General features: G+C 33.9%; 1 protein-coding gene across 3 annotated transcripts in view; it reads right to left on the bottom strand.

Annotated features, from left to right (window-relative positions):
• Nucleotides 1–23,707, bottom strand: part of GRIA4 (glutamate ionotropic receptor AMPA type subunit 4) — a 442,432-nt gene extending 418,725 nt beyond the window's left edge. For 2 of the 3 annotated variants that reach the window (XM_044666281.1, XM_044666283.1), the window contains exons 1-2: nucleotides 23,593–23,680; nucleotides 22,163–22,321 (exon numbers count right to left, since the gene is read on the bottom strand). In XM_044666281.1, coding sequence (XP_044522216.1) covers nucleotides 22,163–22,321; nucleotides 23,593–23,680 — 247 coding nt within the window. Of the gene's footprint in view, nucleotides 1–22,162; nucleotides 22,322–23,592 lie in introns of all 3 variants that reach the window. The other variant, XM_044666282.1, reaches the window with a different exon arrangement.
• Nucleotides 23,708–25,437: the final 1,730 nt, after the last annotated feature.

The raw sequence follows: 25,437 nt of genomic DNA, 5'->3' as shown, positions 1-25,437 counted from the left end.
ATTAGATCATAAACTGTACTATAAAACAGTAATTATCAAAACAATTTAGTACTATGAAATAGAAGGGCAGATCAATGAAATAGAGTAGGAGTAAATTACCTCAGCAATCTAGTGTTTGATAAACCCAAAGATCCCAACTTTTGGGATAAGAACTTCTTATGAAAAAAATTAAGTATAGGTCAATATCTCACCCGCTATACCAAGATAAGGTCAAAAGGTACATATGATTTAGACATAATGGGTAATATCATAAATAAATTAGGGAAACAAAGAAAAGTTTCCCTGTCATATCTATGGTGAAAGGAAGAATTTATGATCAACAAGAGGTAGAGAATGTTATAAGGTATAAAATGAATAATTTTGATTATATTATCTGAAAAAAGTTTTGTATAAATAAAACCAATGCAACCAAGCTTAGAAGGGGAACAACAAACTGGGGAAAATTTTATAACAAATTTCTCTTATAAAGGTCTTATTTCTCAAATATATAAAGTTATTTTCCAGTTGGCAAATGGTCAAATGATATGAATGAACAGTTTTCAGATGAAGAAATCAAAGCTATCAATGATAATATTAAAAAAGTTCAAAATGTCTCTTGATTAAAGAAATGCAAATTAAAACAATTCTTCAAATTAAAAGAAAACATATGAGATTAGCCAATATGATAGCAAAGGAAAATGATAAACGTTGGAGGGGATAAGGCAAATTTGAGACACTAATCAATTTCTGGCAGAGTTGTGAATTGATCCAACCATTCTGGAGGGCAATATGTAATTATGCCCAAAGGGCTATGAAACATATTCATATCCTTTGATCCAGTAATATCACAACTATTCCCAAAAGATCAAAAAAGGAGGGGGAAAGGACTTACTTGTATGAAAATATTTATAGCTGCTCTTTTTGTGGTGGCAAAGAATTGGAAATTAAGGAGATATTCATCAATTGGGGAATGGCTAGACAAATTAGGGTATATGATGGTGCTGGAATACTATTGTGCTATAAAGAATGATGAACAGGATTATCTTGGAAAGAATTTGGAAAGACCTATATGAACTGCTGTAAAGTGAAATAACCAGGAAAAATAATGTACACAGTAATAACAATATTGTGGAATGATCAACTGTGGTAGACTATGCTATTAACAGAAATAAAATGATCCAGAACAATTCTGAGGACTTATGACAAAGGATGTTCTCTACCTCCAAAGAAAGAACTATTGGAGTCAAAATGCAAATGAAAGTATATGATTTTTCAACTGTTTATTTGGATTTATGTTTTGGGGTTTTTGTTTTATTAGATTACTCACTTTCAAAACTGAACAATATGGAAATATGTTTTGCCTGATAATACATGTATGACCCAGACTGAATCACCTACTAGCTCTGGGAGGGGGAAGGGAATGAAGGGAGGGAGATAAGTTTGATCATATAACTTAGGAAAATGTGTGGAAATTTATTATGATATGCAGTTGTCAACAAATAAACAAAATCATGTGACTCATAAGTTCAGTTTTTATTTATACACAAACAGAAAAAAATTTTAATTTATTAACATGTCAAAATTGTAAAAATGGCAGTTGTATTGAATCTGTACTACATAGTGACATTTAAGGAGAATAAAGGTTATATCTATAACAAATGAAAAAAATCATATCCTTTGTGCAACAGCTATCATATATTCATATTCATTCTATTTGCTATCATAACTATATTTCAGTGAATGGGTTTTGAAATGCTTTTCATTGCTATCTTTCATTGCTATTGATGAAAAAAATTACCCATATAAGAAAACATAATTTACAAATTTGTTCATAAATTCTAGTTCATTTTTGGCTATTTTGAAAACAATTAGAAAAAAATTCACTTAAATAAAGTTAAAAGCAAATCTTTCATCAATAATAAAAGCAAATGTCCACATTAACTCAATCTTTGTAGATAATGTGATAGCAGAACTCATAGGCATAATTCACATCTTTTAGAACAATACCCATGAGAGGTGAATAAGAATTAAGCACTGAATTTCAGAAAACTTCTCATGAATTGCTTCAAGGTTTTTTTCATGATCCTATCCTGATCAACAAATCTATTACTGACTGATGCAGATATATGTCAGTAATTAAATTTACCAATGACTGCATACTATTGCATGAATCATATTACAGAAAAATTCTATTTAAAGTGACCTCAATGAGAGCAACTAAAAAGTGAGGAATGTTTTAAAAAAAAATCTAAGGATGTCAGTGATAAAAAGAAAGGTCCTGTATACATCAAGATATTTATAATAATATTCCTTTTAATATCAAAGAACTGTGAAGGTATATCCAATAATTAAAGAATGATGAAGCCAATTTTATTACTTGAATGTAATTGAATGTTACAGTATTGTAGAAAACTATGAATATGATGAATATAGAGGATCCTGGGATAGTATAGCAAAATTGAAGTAAACAAATTCAGGAGAATAATATACATAATGACAATAACAATGTAAATGGGAAAAAATAACAAAACCATTGAAAATAATCTGATTATAATGACCAAGCTCTGCCCCAAAGAAGACATATGAAAAGACAGCACTGCTTCTTTTTAGAAGGGTTGGGAGTAGGAGAAATTATGTTTGGAATATTGTATGTAACAGCTGATTTATTCAATATTGGGTTTTTTAAATTATTTTGAGGGATGATTCTCCAAGAGAGTATGGAAAGGGGATACAGTGGAAAATACAGGTGCTGTAAAACAAAAGAGATTAATAAAATTAATTGTTTTTAAAATATTATAACAACCTTTTACCTGTTCCAAAATCATAAATATAAAATTATTTGATAATAATAAAGATGATGATGTCAAGACCAGCAATTTCAATAGTGTAGAGAATTTCTTGTTTGGAAAATGACTTTTATTGATGCCTATTAGAAACTGATTTGTAGCATATAGTACTAGACAGTTACCTGGGGCACTGAAAATGTACATGACTTCCCATATTTATACAGTTAGTATATATAAATGGCAAGATGAACCCAGTTCTTCCTAACTTGAAGGACAACCCTTTATTCAATAAAACAGATACATATAAATCCCTCAGTACCTAAGTACTTAGTAGTACTAAGTACACCTAAGTATATTCACAATTAATGGGTGAGAGGAATTTAGAGGGAAGTCCCAGGAAATATTTAGTTTCACTATATTTTATCCTAGTCAAGGTACAGCTAGAGAACAATGTTCAACTTCTGTGCCACAGTTTAAGAAGGATATTAATAAACAGGTTATATGAAGGAAAATGATTGGAATGATAAACCTGACATTCTTGAAGCCACCTTTCTAAGAGAAAGGATTAGATGATTTTGGTATGTTTTTTTTTTTTTCTTGGATGAGATAACATTAAGCGTTACCTCAAATATCTGAAGGGTTTTCATCAAGAAGAGGCAATTCACTAATTCTTTGTTTCTCAAATGATACAACTAGGATGAGTAGTTTTAGAGCTAACTAACAATGGCGGGAAAAAGAGATCCTTGAAGACTGGAAATGGACAAAAGTTCTGATTTTTAAAGAACGTGGAATAAATCATCAAAACAACTTTTAGACTGGAAGTTTAACATCCAAGCCTGCAAGATTGTAGAATTCTAAAGTTCAATGACCAATTATGACTTTAGAAGACTGACAATGATATGAGCTTCCTGTCTCTCAGGAGAGAGGTCATAATTTATAGAAGAGAAATAAAACATAGTTTGTTGTTTTTTTTTTTTCAAAAAGGGACAATGTTATTTGTTTAGAATGAATCAGGAAAGAATGAATTAATAAATGATAAAGCATGTATTAATCACTTAATTACCCTTGCACAATGCTGAATACTTAAATTGTAAAGATAAGTAAGCAAGACAGATTTTGCTCTTATGGTTTTTATCTTTCAGTAGAAGACAATACACAAAATGGAAGTGGGGTGCAGATGTGAGCAGTGATGTTTTGGAGATGACCAGGAAGTTACCTGATAACCTGGTAAGATAAGATTACTGCTCACCTATTAGAGCATTGCTTCCTAGAAACAAAGTTCAGCATCTGGGTGGACAGAGTTAAAAAGGATGCTTAGTTTTATTTATTTATTTTAAGGAAGGTTCTACTGGTGACAGGAAAGCAGGAGAAAGAGTCACTGAGAGATAAAACAAATTATAATGGTTGAATTGATCCCTGATTATTCATCCTCTTTCTTCCTAGAGTTAGGCAAGCACTGTATTCACAATCTCAGTCTTCTTCTCAACTTCTGATTTTATATTAGAAGACTTTAGTAAATAGGTATTTGCTCTCTCAAACTCCCTAACTTTCCAATGACTTAGCCTTCTTAAATCACCTATATGGAAGATTCTACATTTGATCTTTTTATTACCCAGAGCTGTACCACTTCCCCATTTATTAACCCTGTTATATTGCTTTATTTGATCACAACCTCTTTTTATGCCACCTGTCCCTCTTCCTAGCCTCCACCCTTGGCAGCTTAAACTCATATTTTACCTTTACTGAGAATGACATTCCATACATCCCTCAATATTTTCTCAGGCCATTATTCCTGATTTGACTTTACTTTCCTCAAATAGTAAGCATTTAAGCTTGTCTTATCAACTCTCCAATCTATAACCAGATGGAAGTTTGGGAAACAGATGAAAGCTGTATTAAAGTTTAAGATTGTTTTAAACATAGATCTGAACAGGCTGGAATTATTGATCTAGGAAAACCTAGATTTTGGCAGAAAAATCAACTAGGAAAATGGAGAATGAGAGAGATGGGACTCAGAAAAAATTCACTTGCAAAGCATCTGGGGGGCAGTTTGATAGCAAGATTAACAAGTATCAATAATGTCATATTACTGAAAAAAGATCCGTATTACAGTGTCAGGCTTTTGATAGAAGTATAATGTCTAAGTGAGGGGAAATGATAGTTCCATTGTAGTCTGTATTCTGTATTATTCAGACATATCTTGAGTATTCTGTGAGCTTATTAAACAACTTTAGTTATCCTTAAGCATACTTGCTACAGCAAGACAAGGATAGATATAGTACCTGATTTCATTAATATAGGGTACTCCCAAGTAAGAAAAATCGCATTAGTAATGAAGAGTGGCATATTCTCTGCAACTTAGACTGAGAGTTTCCTGCAGCACTAAGTGATTAAATGATTTGTTCAGGGCAAGAAAGCTACTTTGTGCCAGAGATGGTACTTGAATTCAGTTTTTCTTATAAAAAAGAAAAAATTTCTACCAACTGATATGTGTGCTATTTTTCAGTCATGTCTGATTCTTTGTGCCCCCAAGTCGATTTTTCTAGGCAAAAATACTAGAGTATTTTGCCATTTCATTCTCCAGCTCAATTCAGGATAAGAAAACGGATGTAAACAGAGTTAAATGACTTGCCTGGAGTCATATAGCTAGTAAATATCTGTGGCCAGATTTGAACTCAGGAAAATGAGTCCTCCGGATGACAGGTCTAGCACTGCCCATCATACATGTGTACAGTAGTTTAAAGGTACTACATTTTTGGGGTTGCTTTTGTTTTTGTGATTGTTGTTAAGAAGAGAATAAGGAAATTTTGAGAGAGGGGCAAGAGATGCTAAAATTACAGAGAGAAGGAATACTATTGTGTTGTAAAGAATGATGAACAGAATGATTTCAGAAGGCACTGGAAAGACCTTCATCAACTGATACAGTGAAGTAAATAGAACCAGGAAAAAACTGTACATAGTAACAGTAATATTGTGGAAGGACCTACTGTGCTAGGCTTGGCTACTATCAGCAATGCAATGTTCCAGGACAATTCTGAGGGGCTTATGACAAAGAATGCTATCCACCTCCAGAGAAAGTAGTGCTGGATTCAGAACACAGAAGAAAGCATACAATTTTCATTTGTTTACTTCGGTTTGTGTTTTGGGGTTTTGATTTTTCTAAGATCATTTATTTACAAAAATGAACAATATGGAAATGATTATACATGATAATACATGTATAGCCCAGACCGAATCACTTGCCAATACCAGGAGAGGGAAGGACAGGGAAGGAGGTAGATAAGTTTGATCATATAACTGAGGAAAAATTATATGGAAATTTACTATATATAACTGGTAAAAAATAAAAAATAAAATAAAACTTCAAAGAGCCAAGTCACTTAGTAGAGAAATAAAATATTTTACTATGTGTGTTGGAAATGAGGGAAGAGACAACTTTTAATGTTTCTTCCAACAATATAATTCTATAATGGATTGAACTTTCCTCTAAGTTGTGGGCAATAAGCCTCGTTATTCCAAAATAATAGCTATCTATAAATAGACAGATAGAGAGATAGGTAGATAGGCATATTCATAATTGTATCCATTTTTAATTTTATTATAAAAACTTTTATAAAACTAAATGTACCCTATAAATAGGAGCTTTTATTTTTACTTATGGACTTACATTTGAATACAGATGTGACTGATAGTTTAGAAAATCACTCTAAAAGAAAATAATAAAACTATACTATAAAGACATGATTCATGATCCATGATGCAGTCTCTGACACCAGTCCAATTCAATTTTTTTCCCCAAAACTCATTTTTTTCTAGAAGAAAAAAGAGCTCTCTCAGACTGTTAGGTTTCCTTTGGTAGAATGGGGTTAAATCAGGGGTCAGCAATGTATGGCTCTTGAGGCATATCTGGCTCTTTTCAGGGCCAGATATGGCTCTTTCTGCAGGAGCGATAAAGTTAATTTTTTTTCAGGCACTGTTACAGGAGTCGCACTGTGAGCACTGTACAGCTCTCATGAAATTACATTTTAAAAAATGTGGTGTTTATGGCTCTCACGGCCAAAAGGGTTGCCGACCTCTGGGTTAAATGTTCATGTTTCAAATGACTTCCCTGTCACACAGAATGTAAGAATAAATAGGCTTTGTAAAATGTTAACAAAAACAAGAAATTGAGCAGAGTAGGTACTAATTCAAAAGAGATGCCAACAAATGAATTAATTAAGTCTAGTAGTTCTGATCCTATCAAACCTGAAAAACAGATTTTCTGCAGATTAGGAGCCATGCAGATAATCAAGAGTTGATTGTCTTAGCAGTGCACCAGTGGGCCCAAATCTCCCCTTCCAAGTTGTAGCATGCATGGCCTCTAAGCTTCTCAGTGGTCTAGTCCCACAAGCTCTGTGTGGCCTATGCCATGTGAGAAGGAAAGCCAGCCCATATACCATATGGGATTCTCCAGAGTACACTCAGAGATTCCCAAGGGCTCCCTAATGGATTTTCTCTGCTGCTTTGAAAGCAGCCCTTGTGGAGGCACAATAAAGTTCCTCTATCGGCAGCTACTGAAGGCTACCAACAGTTTAAAAACAATTCTCCCTCCTCTAGTAGGGAATAAATTGGTCCAAGTTCCATTAGACCTGAAACATTCACATTGGTTCTGCTTATATTCACATTTAAAATGTTATCATCAGCTCATTGCCAGCTCTACTTCTTTGTACAGCTCTCTGTATTACAAAGATATGGCTGAATGGACATACAAACACGTAACTCAATTTTCTATTCCCCCTAAATACAAAATTTCAAAAAAAGGAAAAATGAATCTAAAATTTTTTATAAATGTATTTAGGGCTCATTTCTATCTCCCCCCTCTAAAGATCTACTGTTAAACCATTGTGGTGTGGAGATGATCCTGGGTCCTTAAAAGCTGTGCCTATGGAATTCAAGCCACAGGACATCCTGTTATCAAAGCAAGATATGCCTGGGGAATGGACTTGATGATACGTTATATTTTTGTTATCTAAGGATTCGCCAACCAAAACTCATTGAGGCTCATTAATAATAAGTTTGCCACCACAGTTATTCATGACATTGGCTATTAAGGCACAGAGGAGATTATAATCAATTTAAGTGAAGAGAGTACTCACATATTCAATAATCCTGAAGAGATGACATTATTAACTAAACATTCTAGAAATGTTCAGGAAAATGCCAAGTTACACAGAAAAAGGAAAAGTATTAAAAACCATTAGATTATAGGTTTCAAAAGAACTAAGACTATGTCATATTTAATCTTATTTTTATTTCCCCAATACATATCCAGTCCTTTACAGATTATTACTGTAATTACAGAGTAATTACTCTTAATAATTTTTTGCCTAAGATGAAGTTGAAATTGAGGAGTATAAACATCATAGCTCTTGCTACATGGGGGGAATCACATAAACAAAGCTATAGAACTAAGAAAGATCAGAGAGTGTCCTAGAAAGATTGAGTCATCTAGTTTGGTTAGAACAGAAAGTACCTGAGATCAAAGATTTAGAACAAGAAGGAACATTAGAGGTAATTAAGTCCAACCCTATATTTTTCAGATTATAAACTCATACCAAGAATAGATAGGGAACTGAGGCAGCTAGATGGTGTAGTGAGTGAACAGAGTGCTGGACTTGGTGTTAGGAAGATTTGAATTCAATCTGACTTCAGACACTTACTATCTATGTGACTGACCCTTGGAATGTGTGATTTTAGCATAGTTCCTGGAACATAGTAGACATTAGATAAATGTTTTTTGATTGAATGAACTCTGTCAACACCAGTTTCTAAATCTATAAGATCAAGATAAGAATAGCAATTATTATGAAGACAAATTGAGATCATATTTGAATGAGCTTTGTGAAATTTAAAGCATTATATAATGCTATTATTATTATTATCATTATTAAATGATTGGTCACACAGCTAGTAAGTGTTTGGAGTAGGATTTATACCTAAGCCTTCTTGACTCCAAGACAGCATTCTACTATATCTTCCTGCCTCTCTTGTGGAAAATGAGTTATTAATCAACTGATTAAAAATGATTTAGCAAGCACTTGCTGTATCTTCTAAGCATTGTGTATCCTAAAGAATAAAAAGACAAAAATAAAACAATTCTTGCTTTCAAGAATTTTATTAGACAGAACTGGAATGATCAGATAATGTAAGATTGTTGAGGACCTTGCATACTATACAAAGATATTGGAAATGCAAGTGAAAGGGAATCACTGATTTTTTTTAGCAGAGTAACATCGTCGTATCCAATTAAAAAGAGGTTGAGCAAGTGAGTTAGAGTGAGAGCAAAAACGTTAATTTAAGTAGCAGGACCAAAAGACTCACCATGGGCACTCTCGGGGTAGAGAACAGGTGGGTTCATAGCAGGCAAAGGATTGAAACAAGAGTTGAAATGGAGCATTGTCTATAAGACCCAGGAAAGACTAAATATTTATTGGACTTAATATATTTAAAGTTGGATAGAATAAAGAACTCATGTAATGTGTTATAAGCGATTCAATAACTAATTTAAATAAATAAACCACTTGATGTTCTCAAAGATTTTCTATCTGGGCAAGTTATCCAGTTGAGATGCAACTCAAATTCAGTTTTTTGGGACTTTTTTCCCTTTTTTCCAAGTAGGATAAAATGATAGGCATAGTGATACAGTTTATATTATTTATCTGAAGACCAGGACAATTAAGTCCTCACATACAAATAGGCAGGTGATGTTTTTTTCAACTGCAACAGTTTCACAACAGTTAATATTATTATTTACTAATACACAGAGGGATACAATCTCCATCTTTAGAGGCAGTACCCACACCTATGAAGCCAAAGATTCTTAAATTATTGAAGGTGAAGAATGTAATACATATAAAAATAATAGTGAACCCAGTAGTTTTGGAAGATCAACTAAGAATCCACTGCTAATGACTTTCTGAAGCCTGACACATGTTCAGATCAAACTATTGGTCTCAAAGGTGGGAGGCACAAAGAGTTTTTGTTTTAACAGAAAATCTATCAAACAAAATCCAAAAAATATTGCCTGTTTCCTGTGTTGTACTGAAAATAAAATGTTGAGGGGAATATGATCTATTTGGCTGCGGATGTTCTGTAATCAGATAACATTTCTATAAAAATGATATCTATCCTGCCCAAGAATGAAATCACTGTTACTTGCATACCAGTTTAAAAAAAGGAATCACTTAGTCATTTTTAACATAGTACTAATTATGTTGTGATTATGGCAGTAGTAAAATAATTGGGGGAATTAGAACAGGGCTAATTCACAGTGTGAAGTTTTGATTATCAGTTATTAATACAAATAACAATTAATGATAGGTCTCATTTTGAAAGCTTTATGTGGCTTCTATGCATTTTGTTATAAAATCTCCACAATTATGTAATGTAACTGTTAATCTTTCCCATTATATAGACAAGGAAGATGGAATTATTTGGAGTTGGTAGGTGCCTGGCTGATTTACCTATGCTAGAAAATATTATATTTATTAGTTTCTACTTTATAGTAGTTTAGAGTATGGAGGAATGAGATGATAATGCACCCAGGCATCAAGTTACAAGATTAAAGATTAAAAGTGGGATAAGATCTCTGTGGCCCTTGAGTCTAACTCCCTCATTCTACAGATAAAGTCTCGAAGACAAGAAAGATTAAATGACTTGCTCAGGATCACACAACTCACAAATGTCAGAAGTTAAATAATCTATATAAAGCCACAGAGTTAGAAAGTATAATAGTAGGGGTGTGAATCAAGACTTTTGACTCAAAAATCAGGCATTCTTTCCATTATATCACTCTGTTTTCCATGCATTGCTTGAGTCATGTAAGTGAAATTATAATTAACAGAAAGCATTATGCTCAAAAGAGGAAAGAGTTACATAAAGAAGCAGATTTGAAAAAAAACAAAGTAGTTATTGCAAGGCCATATTTTGGAGGGTTTGGGGTGATAGATGAATGTTACAAGTAAAAAGTGAACTGGTTCACAGTGTTACACATAAAAGCATAAAACACTAAAATGGTTATTGTGATGGTGTAAAAGTAGTCATTTCTAAAACAAATAAAATGTATTAGGTTATAGTTAAGGCCACTTGTATTATCATCATAGAGGCTTTGTAAATGATTTTAGAAAAAATTATATAGAAGCAACTAGAAAACTATCAGAAGGGTTTTTAAAACAAAATATTATGTGTGCATTGTTTAAAAAACTAAAATCTTTGAAGGAGGGTACATCCATTTTATGAGCACATAAAAAACATAGATATTGATATGCTCAAAAGTTCACCACCTAGAATACTGATATATCTAGTTTTAAATAACATGTATATTACTAAAAAGCGAAGAAATTTTTGGGAGAAGGGGGTAAATATAATGACCATAAAATAGAAATGATACATTTATTTAATAATATTTTGAAATTTAAAATACAGTTAATTATATAAAAAACTATGATAGCCAACAGAACCCTCAGGATTTTGCACAGATTTATGCTCACCTAAAAGACTTATCTGAATTTAGGGTAGAGGTCTGAACTGATCCAAATAAAAGAAAATTCTTCTATCAACAGCAAATTTCAACAAGTACTCCTAGTCACAGATGACATTGATTCGATTCCTGGAATACCACAAAGTCTCTCCAATTTCAATAAAATCTGTAGCTCTTCAAAAGCTATTGCCCAAACAATTCACAGAAAAAAGGCCAAGTGAACGAATACATGAGCTTACTGTATAATGATATATAGTTAGACAGGTAACCCATTTAATTAGTATGTTAGTAGCTATATCTTGGGCACACTTTTCGGATGGGTGCAAAACTGAATAAGAGATCTATTTGTTATGTATTTGGAAAACTGTACCACTGCCACTGATTACAGCTTTCTCACCACAACAACTCATATGTGAAACACCAGTATTATACCCACATCAATGAGAGGGAGGCTTCTAAATGTCTAGTCCAATTTTATATGAGATATAAGGTCAGGCTTTGTTATATAGTGAATCCTTCCATGCCAATAGCCCATCTCTTTATCCCCCAAAGATATGGATTGATTTCAGGCTAATTAAACGTATCTCCTAATATACTCACAAGTCTTTTGCACTTCTCTGCTGACATTAGTTTGCTTCCTATTCTACTGATAATACTCTTGGTAAAACCTAAGGTTCTATCGTCCTAATATTTTGCATTCTACTTCTAGTATGCAAGACATTATTGGTAACATTTTCCTTATTTTATCATGCATATTTTATTCCCACTTGGGTTATTTATAAAGCTAATTCTTTGAATTAAAACAAAACAAAACATAGATACTTGTGGTTAGTGAGAGAGTGTTATCTATGCATGGAGTTTAGTGTTTTCGGTTTGCTACTTTTTTATTCATCTTGTGCAGAGTCCTTAACTAAATATTATTATTTTTAAATACAAAGGAATGATGTCCGACCTCTTCAATAAAACTCACAGAATGGAGAGTCTAACTTCTACACTATCTAGCCAAACTAGTCTGCAGTACCATCTGGTGGCAGGTATCCTAATTGAAGACCTAGCTTCAAAGGGTGTGTTTCTAATTCAGTGGCAAGTGGCATCACTGCTATATCTAAATAAATAATTTTCAAAGAATCAAAATATAACATTTAAAACTGATTTTATGTTTTATATTATTTTGTCTGGGAATAATTTAGAAGGCACTCCAGAATCTTATAAATATATTTAAGATAATCATTATAAACATAAATAATCATTTTGCTTTGGACATATTAAGTGCTTGTTAATAAAAATATATTATATTGATACATTTAGAAACATCTATTTTTATTTTATTTTCTAATCTTTTGGCACCATGTCTGAAATTAAGAAATAAATGTTCAAAATACTATAATGGATTAATTGTCCACATCTCTAAGACATATTTAAAACATGATTATATTTTTACTTCTTTAACAAAGTCTCTCTCCATTTGAATTCTTCCTCCAATAAGCTGTCAACATAATTTTCCTAAGTATTAGGTGTTGCCATATTATCCTCAAGGACTTTCAGAAACTAGATGAGTGAATAATTATGGAAAGCATTTATTTGAGGATCAAGGGAAAAAGAAATAGAAAAAAATAATGTCTCTGATATGCACTATAGACAACATAGTCAAAAGAATGACATAGATGAGGAGTTCTGAAAACAGATTGCACATTTGGCAAGGAACATGACAAAATAGATATGAATGATTTTAAACATCCAGACAACAATATTTTGAGTAGTCTCTCTGCCCAAAACAGGGCAGATAATAGTTTTGAAATATCTTAATGATAATTTCTTTTTTAAAAAAAAGATAACTTTGTTCTCTTTTACATTTGAGCTAATTCTGACCAATACAGACAGAGAAAACAGTTGCTAAAATAGAAATGATAAATGAATTTTTAAACAAAGATAGCCAGTAGGGATAGAGATCACAGAATAAATGAGGTAATCAAAAGAGTATGTTAGTCACTTAAAATCTAAGTGCTCTAGGCAACTCTATGATTAACTTTCAAAGAAGTTGAGAATTTATTTTGATAGAGAGAATTTCCTCACTTGGGTTCCCTAAATGAATAAAATCACAGGACTAGTTCCTATTCCCATTCAGGTCCCTTCAATTAATTTTAATCATCTGACCTAGATAATTAATATCCCAAGAGAAGAGTTGTGATACTGGAGATGGTCAAATATCCTGATAATTCAAAAAATGGAAGAGTGGAATTTTCAAAGTAGTATCTGATGAGCTTGATTTTTTTATCTGGAAAAATTCTAGACCATATTACTAGTAAGATGGTTTGGAATATAGATCAGAAAACATTTTAAGTAACTCTGGTGTGCATGATATTTATACAGAAACTAGGAATACAGAACAAAAAAAAACCATAGCCCTTTGTTTCAAGGAGTACATTCTACAGGAAAACAGATTAGTAAGAGCCAAAATTTGCTGTGGTTCTTGTTCAGTCATTTTTCAGTTATGCCTGACTCTTCATGACCCTATTTGTGGTTTTTTTTCTTTTTTTTTAAACCCTTGTACTTCGATGTATTGTCTCATAGGTGGAAGATTGGTAAGGGTGGGCAATGGGGGTCAAGTGACTTGCCCAGGGTCACACAGCTGGGAAGTGGCTGAGGCCGGGTTTGAACCTAGGACCTTCTGTCTCTAGGCCTGACTCTCACTCCACTGAGCTACCCAGCTGCCCCCTCTATTTGTGGTTTTTTTGGCAAAGATACTGGAGTGGTTTGCCAATTCCTTCTCCAGTCCATTTTAGACATGAGGAAACTGAGGCAAATGGGGTTAAGTGACTTGTCCAGGGTTCAATTGTAAGTATCTGAGGTTGGATTTAAACTCAGATCTTTTCTGACTGCAGGCTCAGCACTCTATCCATTATGCCACCTAGCTGCCCTAAGAGCCAGTATTAATCTTCATCAAAATGAGACTGACCTTATTTGTTTCAAAAGCAGGTTAGACTGGCATATTAAGAGAATATCATAGGCACAGTAAAGATGATATATTTTTAGACCATACTACCATTAAATTTGGGTGAAGTTATATTTAGGTGAACATAGGCCAAAAGATAGGCCAGATCAATATTATTAAATAAAATCAATATCATTGAAAAAATTAAAAGAAGTTCTCTAGTAGAGATGATGAACTAGAGAAGAAAATGCCAAATCATTCTAATATCTTTGCCAAGAAAAATCCAAATGGGATCACAAAGAGTCAGAGATGACTGAAATGAATGAGCAACCACTCTAGTTGTTCAGTAGTTCAGAACTCAGAAATCTGTTCTTAGCACTGGGCTATTCAGCATTATTTTCAATGATATGGAGAAAATCAGAGGTGCCATATTTATAACAGAAATTTTGTAAGGAATAGCTAATAGTATGGAGGACAAGATTTCAGCAGGCTAGAATGATAGACTCTGGCACTACTGTGACAATAACTAGAGATAGTGATTCAGAATTCATCTACATGAAAGAGAAATTAAAGGGAGATTGCATTTAGAAAGAAAAGGACTGAATTTTCATGAACAAACACTAAGAAAAAAGGCAAAAGAAGATAAAGATAGAGCAGAATGGATCATAGATGTGTTAAAAGAAAATCACATGGGATTGGGACTAGATTTATTCTTTTTGACTTCAGAGAACATAATGAGGAGTAATAGGTGGAAGTTAAAAAGAGGCAAACAAGCTCAACATGAGAAAAACAATTCCTGATAATCGAAAATATCCAATATTAGTATGCCTTTTGGGGCTAGTGTGTTCACTGTCATTGGAAACCTTTAATTAAGGGCTACATGATCACTTGTTGATATCTTATTGAGTGATTCATGTTCTTGTATATATTGGATTTGTTAGCCTCCAGAACATATTCTAAATCTGAGATTCTGTAAAAGGGGGAGGGAGTAGAGTCATGATAACTAAGGTAGAAGAAAGTTTTAAGAAAGACAGAGTCCATATCTATATTCAATATGGCCAACGTATCAAACAGATATAGGATTGTGAAAAGACTTTTGGATTCCAAAGAAAAAGTCTTACTATGCATCTATAATGTTGTTAAACTATAGAATAAAACACTTAACCAAGTACTAGTGCATTTAATAAAAGTAGCTGATTTTTTTGTTATACAGAAATATTCTTGTATTACTATTACCACAGATTTATAATGCATATAATAATTTATTAAGAAGCAAAGGAAGTAGTTATGAAATAATGACGATGGGTTCACTGAAAACTGCCAACCTAGTTTCTGCTTTCACATTCCCTTGAAATATAGAGGTTAACTTAGAATTAAAAATTACCCTGAAAATGGAGCAACAATAGATAACATTATATATACATAAAAATATGATGTATTAATAGAATCTATATGATAATTGTAAAAAGTGCAAATTTTTCCTGAACTTCATTCATTTTTCTTAAGGTTACAATGTAGACCAAAATGCACATTAAAAACAAAATGTTAACAAGGTATGTGGAAATGATTTTAAGGATATGCATATATATGCATATTCACATATGCCAGGTGGGAAATATGGCTATGTAGTTGGAAGGTTATAATTCAATATCTAAAATGGATCCAGTCTGTTCTAGATTATTCATTGGCATAGAACTTATGAAAAAGTTACCTAGTAGAATTTTGTTCAAAACATTATACATGGATAAGATATTTTTCCTTCTTTTCAGTTCAAACAATTTTCTTATTGATTTTAAGTTTTTCAATGCAATAAATCTTTGATGCAATTCAATGAAATTAGTGATCCATAAAGAAATGCATTTTGCACATACAAATATAGACCTATATATGTGCATCATATATATATACACACAAAAAATAGAAGTAATTATAAATATGCTATATTCCAGAGTAAGGCATGACCACACTAACTCTGGGAGTAATCCAATCCAATATGTATTTATTAAACAGTGCTTATGTATAAGACTGATGGCTGACTTACAAAGAAAAAAAATGTCCTTTCCCTCACAAAATGCCACTTTCAGAAAATATAATATCTAAATAGATATTTATATACAGAATAAAAGAAGAAGGAGAAAGAATTAACAAGCTAGCAAGTATTGAAGCTAGGACATTGTGCATGAGCTGAACCATTTACGAAACTAAGGATTCTATGAGTTGGAGTAGTTATATTTACTGACATCAGGTGGGAAATAAAATGCAGAGTTTTGTGGAGCAGTCAGTAGACCAATTTGGCTGAAATATAAGGTATATAAAGAGTGGATATTTGTGGAGCCAGATAGTGAAGGGCTTTGAATGCCAACATGGAGAATTTCCTTTTCCTTAGAGGAAAGAACAAAACTTGGAAGAATTCAAATACAAAATTGAAATCAAAGAACTTTTGTAATAGATATGCAACATATTGCTATCACAACTGTTGAAGAATACTGGTCCAATTTCAGGCTCTTCTACCATTATGAGAAAGGAGTAAAAATTCCTTAAGCTTTTCCAAAATTTCTGTAGCAGGAATGTAGAAGCTTGATCTTTGTTAGTAACCTTACAAAGGGAAATGAAATGATATGAGGATCTTATAATAATACTCTAGGGGCTACAGTTTAATCAGCCCAATAAAGTAAAACTATTCTAGGATGAATACATTATTTCAAGCCAATAGAGAGCTTCCTTGTCAGTTCATTCTGCAGAAAACTCTTACTAGTCACAGTAAAGTTATATCCTTTTATTTTTTCTCCTTAAAATAAGCACAATCCAAGCTTTTGATATGGAGGGCCCAAATTATTTACTGTGGATACCATGTCATTTCAAAGCTATAGAACAAGATAAATGTGATTTAAAATTTAAATCTTTAGCCATACCATGAAACGATTATAATTTTATTTATTTATTTTACCATAAGTATAATTCTATAGCTGTGATGTAAGAAATAAACTAAGGAATTGTGATTGTCGTAATGTCCTACAAGGAGTAAATTACTTATAAGATCAGAAGAGCAGCTTTTAAAAATTTTATTAAAATAATGTTCTGATTGGAAATAGAAGACTTTTGTAAGACAAAAAAATCATTTATATTTAGGAAGGAGTGAAGCATACTCAACAAACAGAAAATTCTATGAATATATATTATATTAACAAAATTACTGACAAAAATATAAAAAGTTATTTGGTAGAATTTCTGTAAGATAAGTTCCATTAAAAACTTATGTATTCACAATAGCATATCAAGGGTTAATATCTTCTGAAACTACCACATCAAAAGTATACCAAGGAAATATGCTGAGAATAATTATTTTAAGGGCATCATGAATTTAACTTTTCTTAATGTCAGGCATGTATGGAAACTTAGTGATTTCTTAAAAGAGCTTCAAAACATGTGGAAAAATGTACTATAATACCTAGAACTATTTAATGATTATTGACACAACTAAAACCTATGATAGTTTAGTGACGTTTAATTCATTTCACATGTATTTATTGAGTGCCTACTAAGTTCTTAGTAAGTTCTATAAATAAAAATCCAGAAAATTTGTGGTGTCCACTTGACATAAATCAGCACTTAAAGGCTAGTTATTGTACCTGAAAAGCTATTCATATCATAAGTGTATTTTAATAAGTGGCAGGCTCTGTGACTATGATGGCAAAATAAACTATTTTACGTAAATACATATACTCCCTTATAACCAGTGTAACTCTACAAATGAACTCCATATTACTACTGCAATACCTATTTTATTTGTGGTCTTTGACTACCAGAAATTAATCGTATTTTGTAAATAGTAAATTGAAATATTTAAGAAGAAAAGTGAAATTTAAAAAAAATTCTACCAAGAGCTTAAAAGGAGGTACTTAAAATAAGGAGACAACATAAAAGGTTTGATGAAGCTGGCAGCGTATCATAATATTCCATTGTATTATCAGGTAATAATTTACACATGCTATGTCTGTTATTATTTACTTCATATTGTCTTTTGGCAGGTATATACAATTTATTTAAGATTTGAGATCTTTTGCAGAGTCATTGAAGAGTCAGATGAACCCATAATTGCCTTCTTACAAAACTTTTAAAAACTTTTTAAAAATGTGATTAAAACTGTACATAAAGTTGAACTGATACACAAAGCTCTAAAGCAAATATTTTCATCTTTCAGAAAACTTGCTGACCAAAGTAATTCAGTATCAAGGACATCATGCCTGCTCTAGTTTAATATTAACCTCCATAAAATAGGCAAAAGCTCTTTATTAATTCCCTTAAACAATACATTGAAGAAGAGAGTAGAGGGAAGACAATTACTTCAAATGTTTCTCAAAAGATACATTAAAAAATTAGCACATTCATTTTGGTTGTGTGATAGCAGTTTAGAAGAAAAAAAAATTTTCAGGTGCTTTACAATATCACCTAAGAAAGTATTTCACATATAACCAGAGAAAAAGCTATTTAGTTGTACCCAATCCAGTCTCAGAGTAGTGTCACTTCAAAGAAAGACCTTTAATTACAAGTGGAAATCTGCATAAGCACACCCAGTGCTGACTCATACAAACTTCATTTGTAATGGATCACATTTTTATATTATCCTAATTTTATAATAATCTCATTTCATGTTTTATAAAAAAATTTCATATTATATGTGTAGTTTTAAGAAAAAAGAAAATTCTACTCATTGAAAAATAATTGCAGCTGACACAAATCAGGTCAATATTATTGAACTATTAAGAAAAATCTATGTGTGAAAATAGGCTGTTTCTCTGGAATTCGGGCCTTATAAAAACATGCTAAGTTGGAAGCAATTAAGTTGACTTTTCCATATACAAACTATACTAGTAGAATTGCCTATAATTCTCAGAGTATTACTATAGAAAGCATTGAATTGACCACAACAGAAGAAAAATTAAGTGCTTTCTGTGACTTTTGACAAAATACCCCCTAATTTACCTATTTTTTATTCTAATACACATGCATTATTTTTAAATAAAAGCTGCCCTGTTTAAGGTCTGTAATATTCAGGCTGACCAGACGCAGCAGTTTTGCAAGTAACCTCTGCAGTAAAATGGTAATGGAAATAAAGCTAACTGATCACGTCCTAGGTCATTAAATTGACCTGACATGAATAGTCACTTAAGTTCTTATAATTTGAGAATATGTAGGCTATCATTCTGAGGAATGTGTGTTCCAAGAGAATTTTCCCAAGTATTCTTTCAAGTTCTTTTTTCACCCTGCTATACCCAAAGGCATAGTCCTTGATATATGAGGTTGCCATATAATTATTGCTTACTATTTATTTTTAATTAGGTTGGAAAATCACATACATCTGTGCATTTGGTCAGTCAACCCAGCAAATTTAAATCACATGGATGCTGATATCCTCAAGCTATCTGACAATTGATTTTTGTAAAATTCTGCTCAGATTTAGCTTACGCATGGTCAATAGGTTCATTTGTCACTCAATTTACTTATGCTTCATTAAGTAATTTGTTTATATATTGGTAGCATTAAATATTTTCTGTATTATGCTTCTTATATCCCCAAAAATGGCTCACGTGGGCATGTGAAAATATTATTTTGTTCTACTGTTTTTACCTTCCCTTCCTCCAAAAAAGTTATAGTATATGTGTTTCAATGATTTCTTAATCATGTTAAGAAACACAAGTTAAATAGTTAATATGTTTTGTTTATTATATCTATTCACTTTTGAAAACTGCCAAATTCATGACACTTACAAATATATCAACCAGTATTTTATTTGGTCCTCATGAATTTTGGTTTTCACATGATACTTTAGAGTATTCAAGTATGATGAAAACATTACAAATGGTGATGAACAATAAAATATTGACTAATATACAACTTTTACATTTCTACTTTTTAAAGTTTTCACTATATGAGAAATACAAAACTTGATAAAATACCCCAAACTGAGATTAATTAGAAAGTGATAAAGGGAAAGATCAGTTTAGGACTTTATATTGTATATGAAAGGAAACAAATAATGTAAATGTTATTGTCTTAATGCATTTGGATCCTCACAATGTTAAAATATTTATCAGGTTTTCAGGAAAAAAACTTTCAAATTAAACTGTTTGGATCAGTTGAAATCAATAAATTTTGCCAAGCATTATATCTCGATACAGAAAACATGCAAACACAATCTTAAGATAGGGTATGAGAAACTCTTATTAAACTGCATATATTCAAATAGAATTATGAATAAAAGGTTTATACTTAGAATTTTTTTCTGTATGATCTTTCCCTTTAAAAGTTAGTGTCATCAACTAACATTAATAATGTCTGAAAAAAAACCTGTCAAGTATCATCAAAGTAAGTATAACTGTCTAGTTTTCATTTGAGGTATTTTTAATTAGACGCATAGCCCTTACTTCCTTACTTTGATAGTGAAATCAACAGAAAATATAATTAATAAACTGTTTAGCAAAGAATGAAGACTAGTGGGAAATATAACACTGCTACAAATTAAGAGAGAGATTTTAGTGTGCAAAAAAATATAAAATATTGCAAGCTCCTAATGAAGTAGTGTTCTAGAGTCAAACAAAATTTCATGATTGCACAAAAAACAATTTAGTAAGAGTCATAAAATAAATGGATTCAAATCAAATTATGGACATATTGAATGTATGAACATAAATATCAAATACATCAGTGGTATAAAGATTTTTAAAAATCTCTCCAAAAAAACTTTTAGTTTTTAGAAAAGCATCCTAAGTGTGAAAAAAGAGCACACAACTTGAAATATTATTTTAAATTACTTAGAGTTCAGGTTTAATACTTTCATGATTTCTAACCCTGTCTCTTAACAAATATAGAATAATTTTATATGTAATTCTGTAAGATTAATATTTGGTACATAATAATGCATGGCCATTATGCCAAAATATTGATCTCTATTTTTAAATCTCATGAACTAGTATTTAAAAGTTACCTTCCATTTTGCATGACATTAAATAAATATTTCATTGAATAATCAAATGTGTATATTAACAGCTTAAGAATTTTATAATTTATTCACACTCTATTCGAATCATTATATGCTTTAATTAATATAATAAATCCTTTAAAAACCCATTATGTTTCCACTACGACATTTGAAGTCACTGTTTTAATATCCTTCTCTGTGATAATAGTTTCACTTGGGTTGGTTTGTGAATTCAAGTAGATCAGATCCTAACTTGGTTTGGCACCAATGTATGGATTCATGGAGACATATTCACAGAATATATGCATTGCCTGATAGTAAGAGACATTTACAACCCAGAATATAAGAGCAGGGCAGACTCAAGTGACATCACCAGATCAACTGCAGCGTCAACCTACTCAAATATATATCCTCAACACCACTGCTTGTCTTTCTTTTTTATCACTTAGAGAAGCTTTACCTTGTCTCACCAGTTTTATACAGCATGTCATTGATAAATAGCAGAGATTTTTAACCAGTCAAAAAACAGAAAGCAAAACAGGAAAAAATCAAAACATCTACATATTCTTACAAAATTCACCCTATGAAAACACAGATCATCCAGCTGCAAGAATAACAAATAGGAAGAAGCAGATTCACCCTGTTAACCAGCAAGAACACACACACTAGCTTACTGACATTAGGAACTAAACCAGCCTCTGATTTTATGTAGTTCCAGTTGGTCTTTCTCTCTCTCTCTCTCTCTCTCTCTCTCTCTCTCTCTCTCNCACACACACTAGCTTACTGACATTAGGAACTAAACCAGCCTCTGATTTTATGTAGTTCCAGTTGGTCTCTCTCTCTCTCTCTCTCTCTCTCTCTCTCTCTCTCTCTCTCTCTCTCTCTCTCTCTCTCTCACACACACACACACATTGTTCCATTTTAATATTCTGATTTACTTATAACTTCTCCAGTGCACATTTACTTACAGGCATTTGTTACAGCGAAGCTGTTGGCTGTTTCAATGTTGTCCACATGAGGAACCAAATTAAAAGGTGCCTCCGATGCATTGGGGCTGGTGTTATGAAGAAAAATTGCTAATCGAAAAGCAGTATATTCCTGATCTGTGTTTCTGATGAATAGACCACCTATTTTTAAAAAGACAGTAAGAAAAGTACAATTAATTTTTTCTCTCTTTTTAAATACTATACCTACCACAGGGACAGTACTGCCAAAACACCCCCACTCGAAAGTAGCAATTATGTCAAGGGATCTGCTTTTTTAATCCCTACGGCTATCTTGAGTGCCTGCCCTTTGTCCCTCCTCAAGTTGCTTTGTATTTCAGCCTTGGGGGCTTCTCATATTTTGCTGTCCCAATTTGTCATGACCCCTGAGACCATTTAGTGTTTCCTTTTCTCTGTATTCTTCCCTCCCCATGATTCCCAGCACACTGCTTCATCAGCTAGAGCATCCTGCTTTCTCAGACTAAGTGGCATGCAGATTAATGAAATAAAGAACTCTGGTAGAAAATAATAATAATAATAATAATAACAAGACATGGAGAGGCTATGTTGACACAAGGAGAAAGAGAGAAATGGGAGGGAAGAAATGAACTTTGTTCTCTGCAGCCCATGGACTCAGCCTAATTAGCTACCTTTTTTTACACAGTCCACAACAAATGATGCAGTGCTAGGGCTGAGCTTAGCTGGAAGAAATTCAATAGCTGCGTCCCATTAAAAGACGGGAAGGGAGAATAACAAGAGGAAAGAAGGGTGGGAGAGGGTCCCTAGAAGCAGACTGGAGATAAGGAGATTGGGTTAGGGGAGGTTAAGAAGAGAAAAGGGGGGAAAAAAGAAGTGAGTGTTAGAAAAGAGAATCTAACTTTGGAATCAGTGAATCTGTAGGGGGAAAAAGCTGAGAAGGGTGGGAGGACAAGCTCTTTCCCTCACACTATTCTTTTCTGTGATGGCAAGCAAGCTACTGCAGCGACCAACATAAGGGGAAGCAGGTTTTTAACAAACTCGATACCCCTCCAATCCCAAGCACCGAAGGAAAAATAAGGAGTAACAGTAATAACATTAAATAAACATTAATAACATTAGGTCACAAAGGTCTTTTCTAACTTGTTCTTATCGTTCCTAAGTGACTTCTATAGAAGCTAGGGATGGAGAGATGAGGGGAGTGGGAATAGGGGTGAAGAAAAACAATAGAGATGAGTTTCATTTAAACCTTTATAAAAGAAAGAGGCTTTATCTTCCAGGGGGAAGTTGGGGAGGGATAATAGAAAAGGGGGGAAAAAGAGGTGAGGAGCAAGGTATCTGAAGGCTTTCCTGAATCCCGTATCTGCAACTCATTTAACTGACTTTTAGAAATCAAACCCACTTGCCACATGTATGAAGGGATGCAATGCAAAGCTTACCTATTTGAACGCTGCTTGGAAAAGCTCCCATTGCTAGTCCCCAAAATCCAGAAAATAACAAGACAAGCTGTCTGCAAATAATCCTCATCTTCTTTTTTCCTCTCTCTCTGGCGCGCTCTCTCTTTCACACTCTCTTTTCAGATGCTGCTCAGAGAGGCATTGAGGAGGATGGCGCTAAAAACAAACCACACAGGGGGAAAAAAATTTCAAAAACAGGCGAAGAGAGGTAATTGTTCCCCCCCTTCCCTTAGCAATCCATCCTGGGCTGCCGGATTTTTCCCGCAGTCTCCATCGCCCTGGAGAGGTTTTCTGTCCGGCAGTGAATGTTGCACATGCAAAAGATGGTGGAGGAGTTAGGTGATGGTGGGAGCGTCTAGTGGCTGCACTGAGAGATGAGACATGCGCTATATCTTTCTTTCCCCTCGCTCTCACTCCCGCTCTCCTCCTTCTCTCACTCTCTCACATACACACATACACAGGCGCAGCTACTGCACACGCTCGTGCCACACACGCGCGCGCGCGCGCACACATACACACACGCATAGGAATACACACACAGACACACACAGAGAGGCACATTCCCCTACCCCTCACCCTCAGTAACTCAGACCATCTCCTCCCTTTTCCCACTCACATCTTAAGTGTTTCCCCCTCAACAAGCCCTTCTCCACCACTCAGTTTTGTCTGGCTCACTTCTCACTCACCAGAGCGCCCCAGTCTTCCTTCCCTTGCTCCCCTCTCAGCCTGGAGACTGGGCTTCGTTTCTCTCCACCACACTCACTGAGCTCCTCTCTTTCTCCACAGTAAACCTGCAGCCAGAGCAGCGCGTAGAATATATCCCCCCACACACACACACCCCTACGCCCCACTTCTGTTTGTCTCCCTCCTCCCTCTCTTTCCCAGTCCCTGGTGCTTCTCAGCAGCTCTTACTCGGAAATCGGCTTGCCCGCAAGGTCGGCGAGCCCAAATTAAGGGCTGGGGAGGTTAAGACCTCCCCGTACTGTCCCCTCGAGCCTCTAGCTGCATCTTGGCAGCCTCACGGACAGGACCTATAGCCCTCCTCTTCGTCTTCTCTCCCTCTCCTTTCCTAGTCAAGCCCTCCCCTCCGACTCAGCAGCGCAGCAGCAGCAGCAGTCCCAGCCCCAGGAGAAGCAGAAGCAGAAGCAGCAGCAGCAACGCGCAGTGGACTTCAGTCCCCTCTGCAGCAAAAATTTCTCTCCAGCAAACAGTCCATGAAGCTAGAAAGCCCTAGACAGGGATGAGTGAGGTGCAGGATCGAGGAGGAAAAAGGATGAGAAGACCAGGGACCAGGAGCAGGGTGATAGGAGAAGGGATTTAACTAGAAGGAAGACTTACGGAACTATGCAGATGAGGAAGGGGCTATGGAATATTGAGGAATCATGGAGGGGAAGAGGAAAGAAGTTTCATTTAAGTAAGGAGTGAAGTTAGGGTTAGTGAAGAAGGGGTGAAAAGAATGAGAAATAGGAGAGTTAACAAATGTTCCTGAATCTATTGAGGTGGAGGTGCTAGGAAGTAAGGGATGTGAAGTACTCAAGATAGGACAGCTCCTTACCTTCTGATCTCCTCTCACCCCCTCGCCATCCCCCACTTCCAATCTCTGGTTTTGTGATTCTTTCTCTCCCAGACAGTAAAAGCTAGGGGCAGCTTCCTAGGAATGGGTTTGATGTGTCACTTAAAGAAGTACAAGGTATACAGGATTTGGGTATATGCGTTCAGGTGACTAGAACAGAGAATAGCCTTTTCTTTCTTGGTCTCATTTCTTGTGTCAGGCGTTTGGTGCTGTCTTTGATTACCCTCTTTACTGTCCCCTTCCCCATCTCTCCT

This window comes from Gracilinanus agilis, chromosome 3, assembly GCF_016433145.1.
Source record: "Gracilinanus agilis isolate LMUSP501 chromosome 3, AgileGrace, whole genome shotgun sequence".
In the NCBI taxonomy this organism is placed as follows: Eukaryota; Metazoa; Chordata; class Mammalia; order Didelphimorphia; family Didelphidae; genus Gracilinanus; species Gracilinanus agilis.
This window is presented reverse-complemented; position numbering and strand designations above follow the sequence as displayed.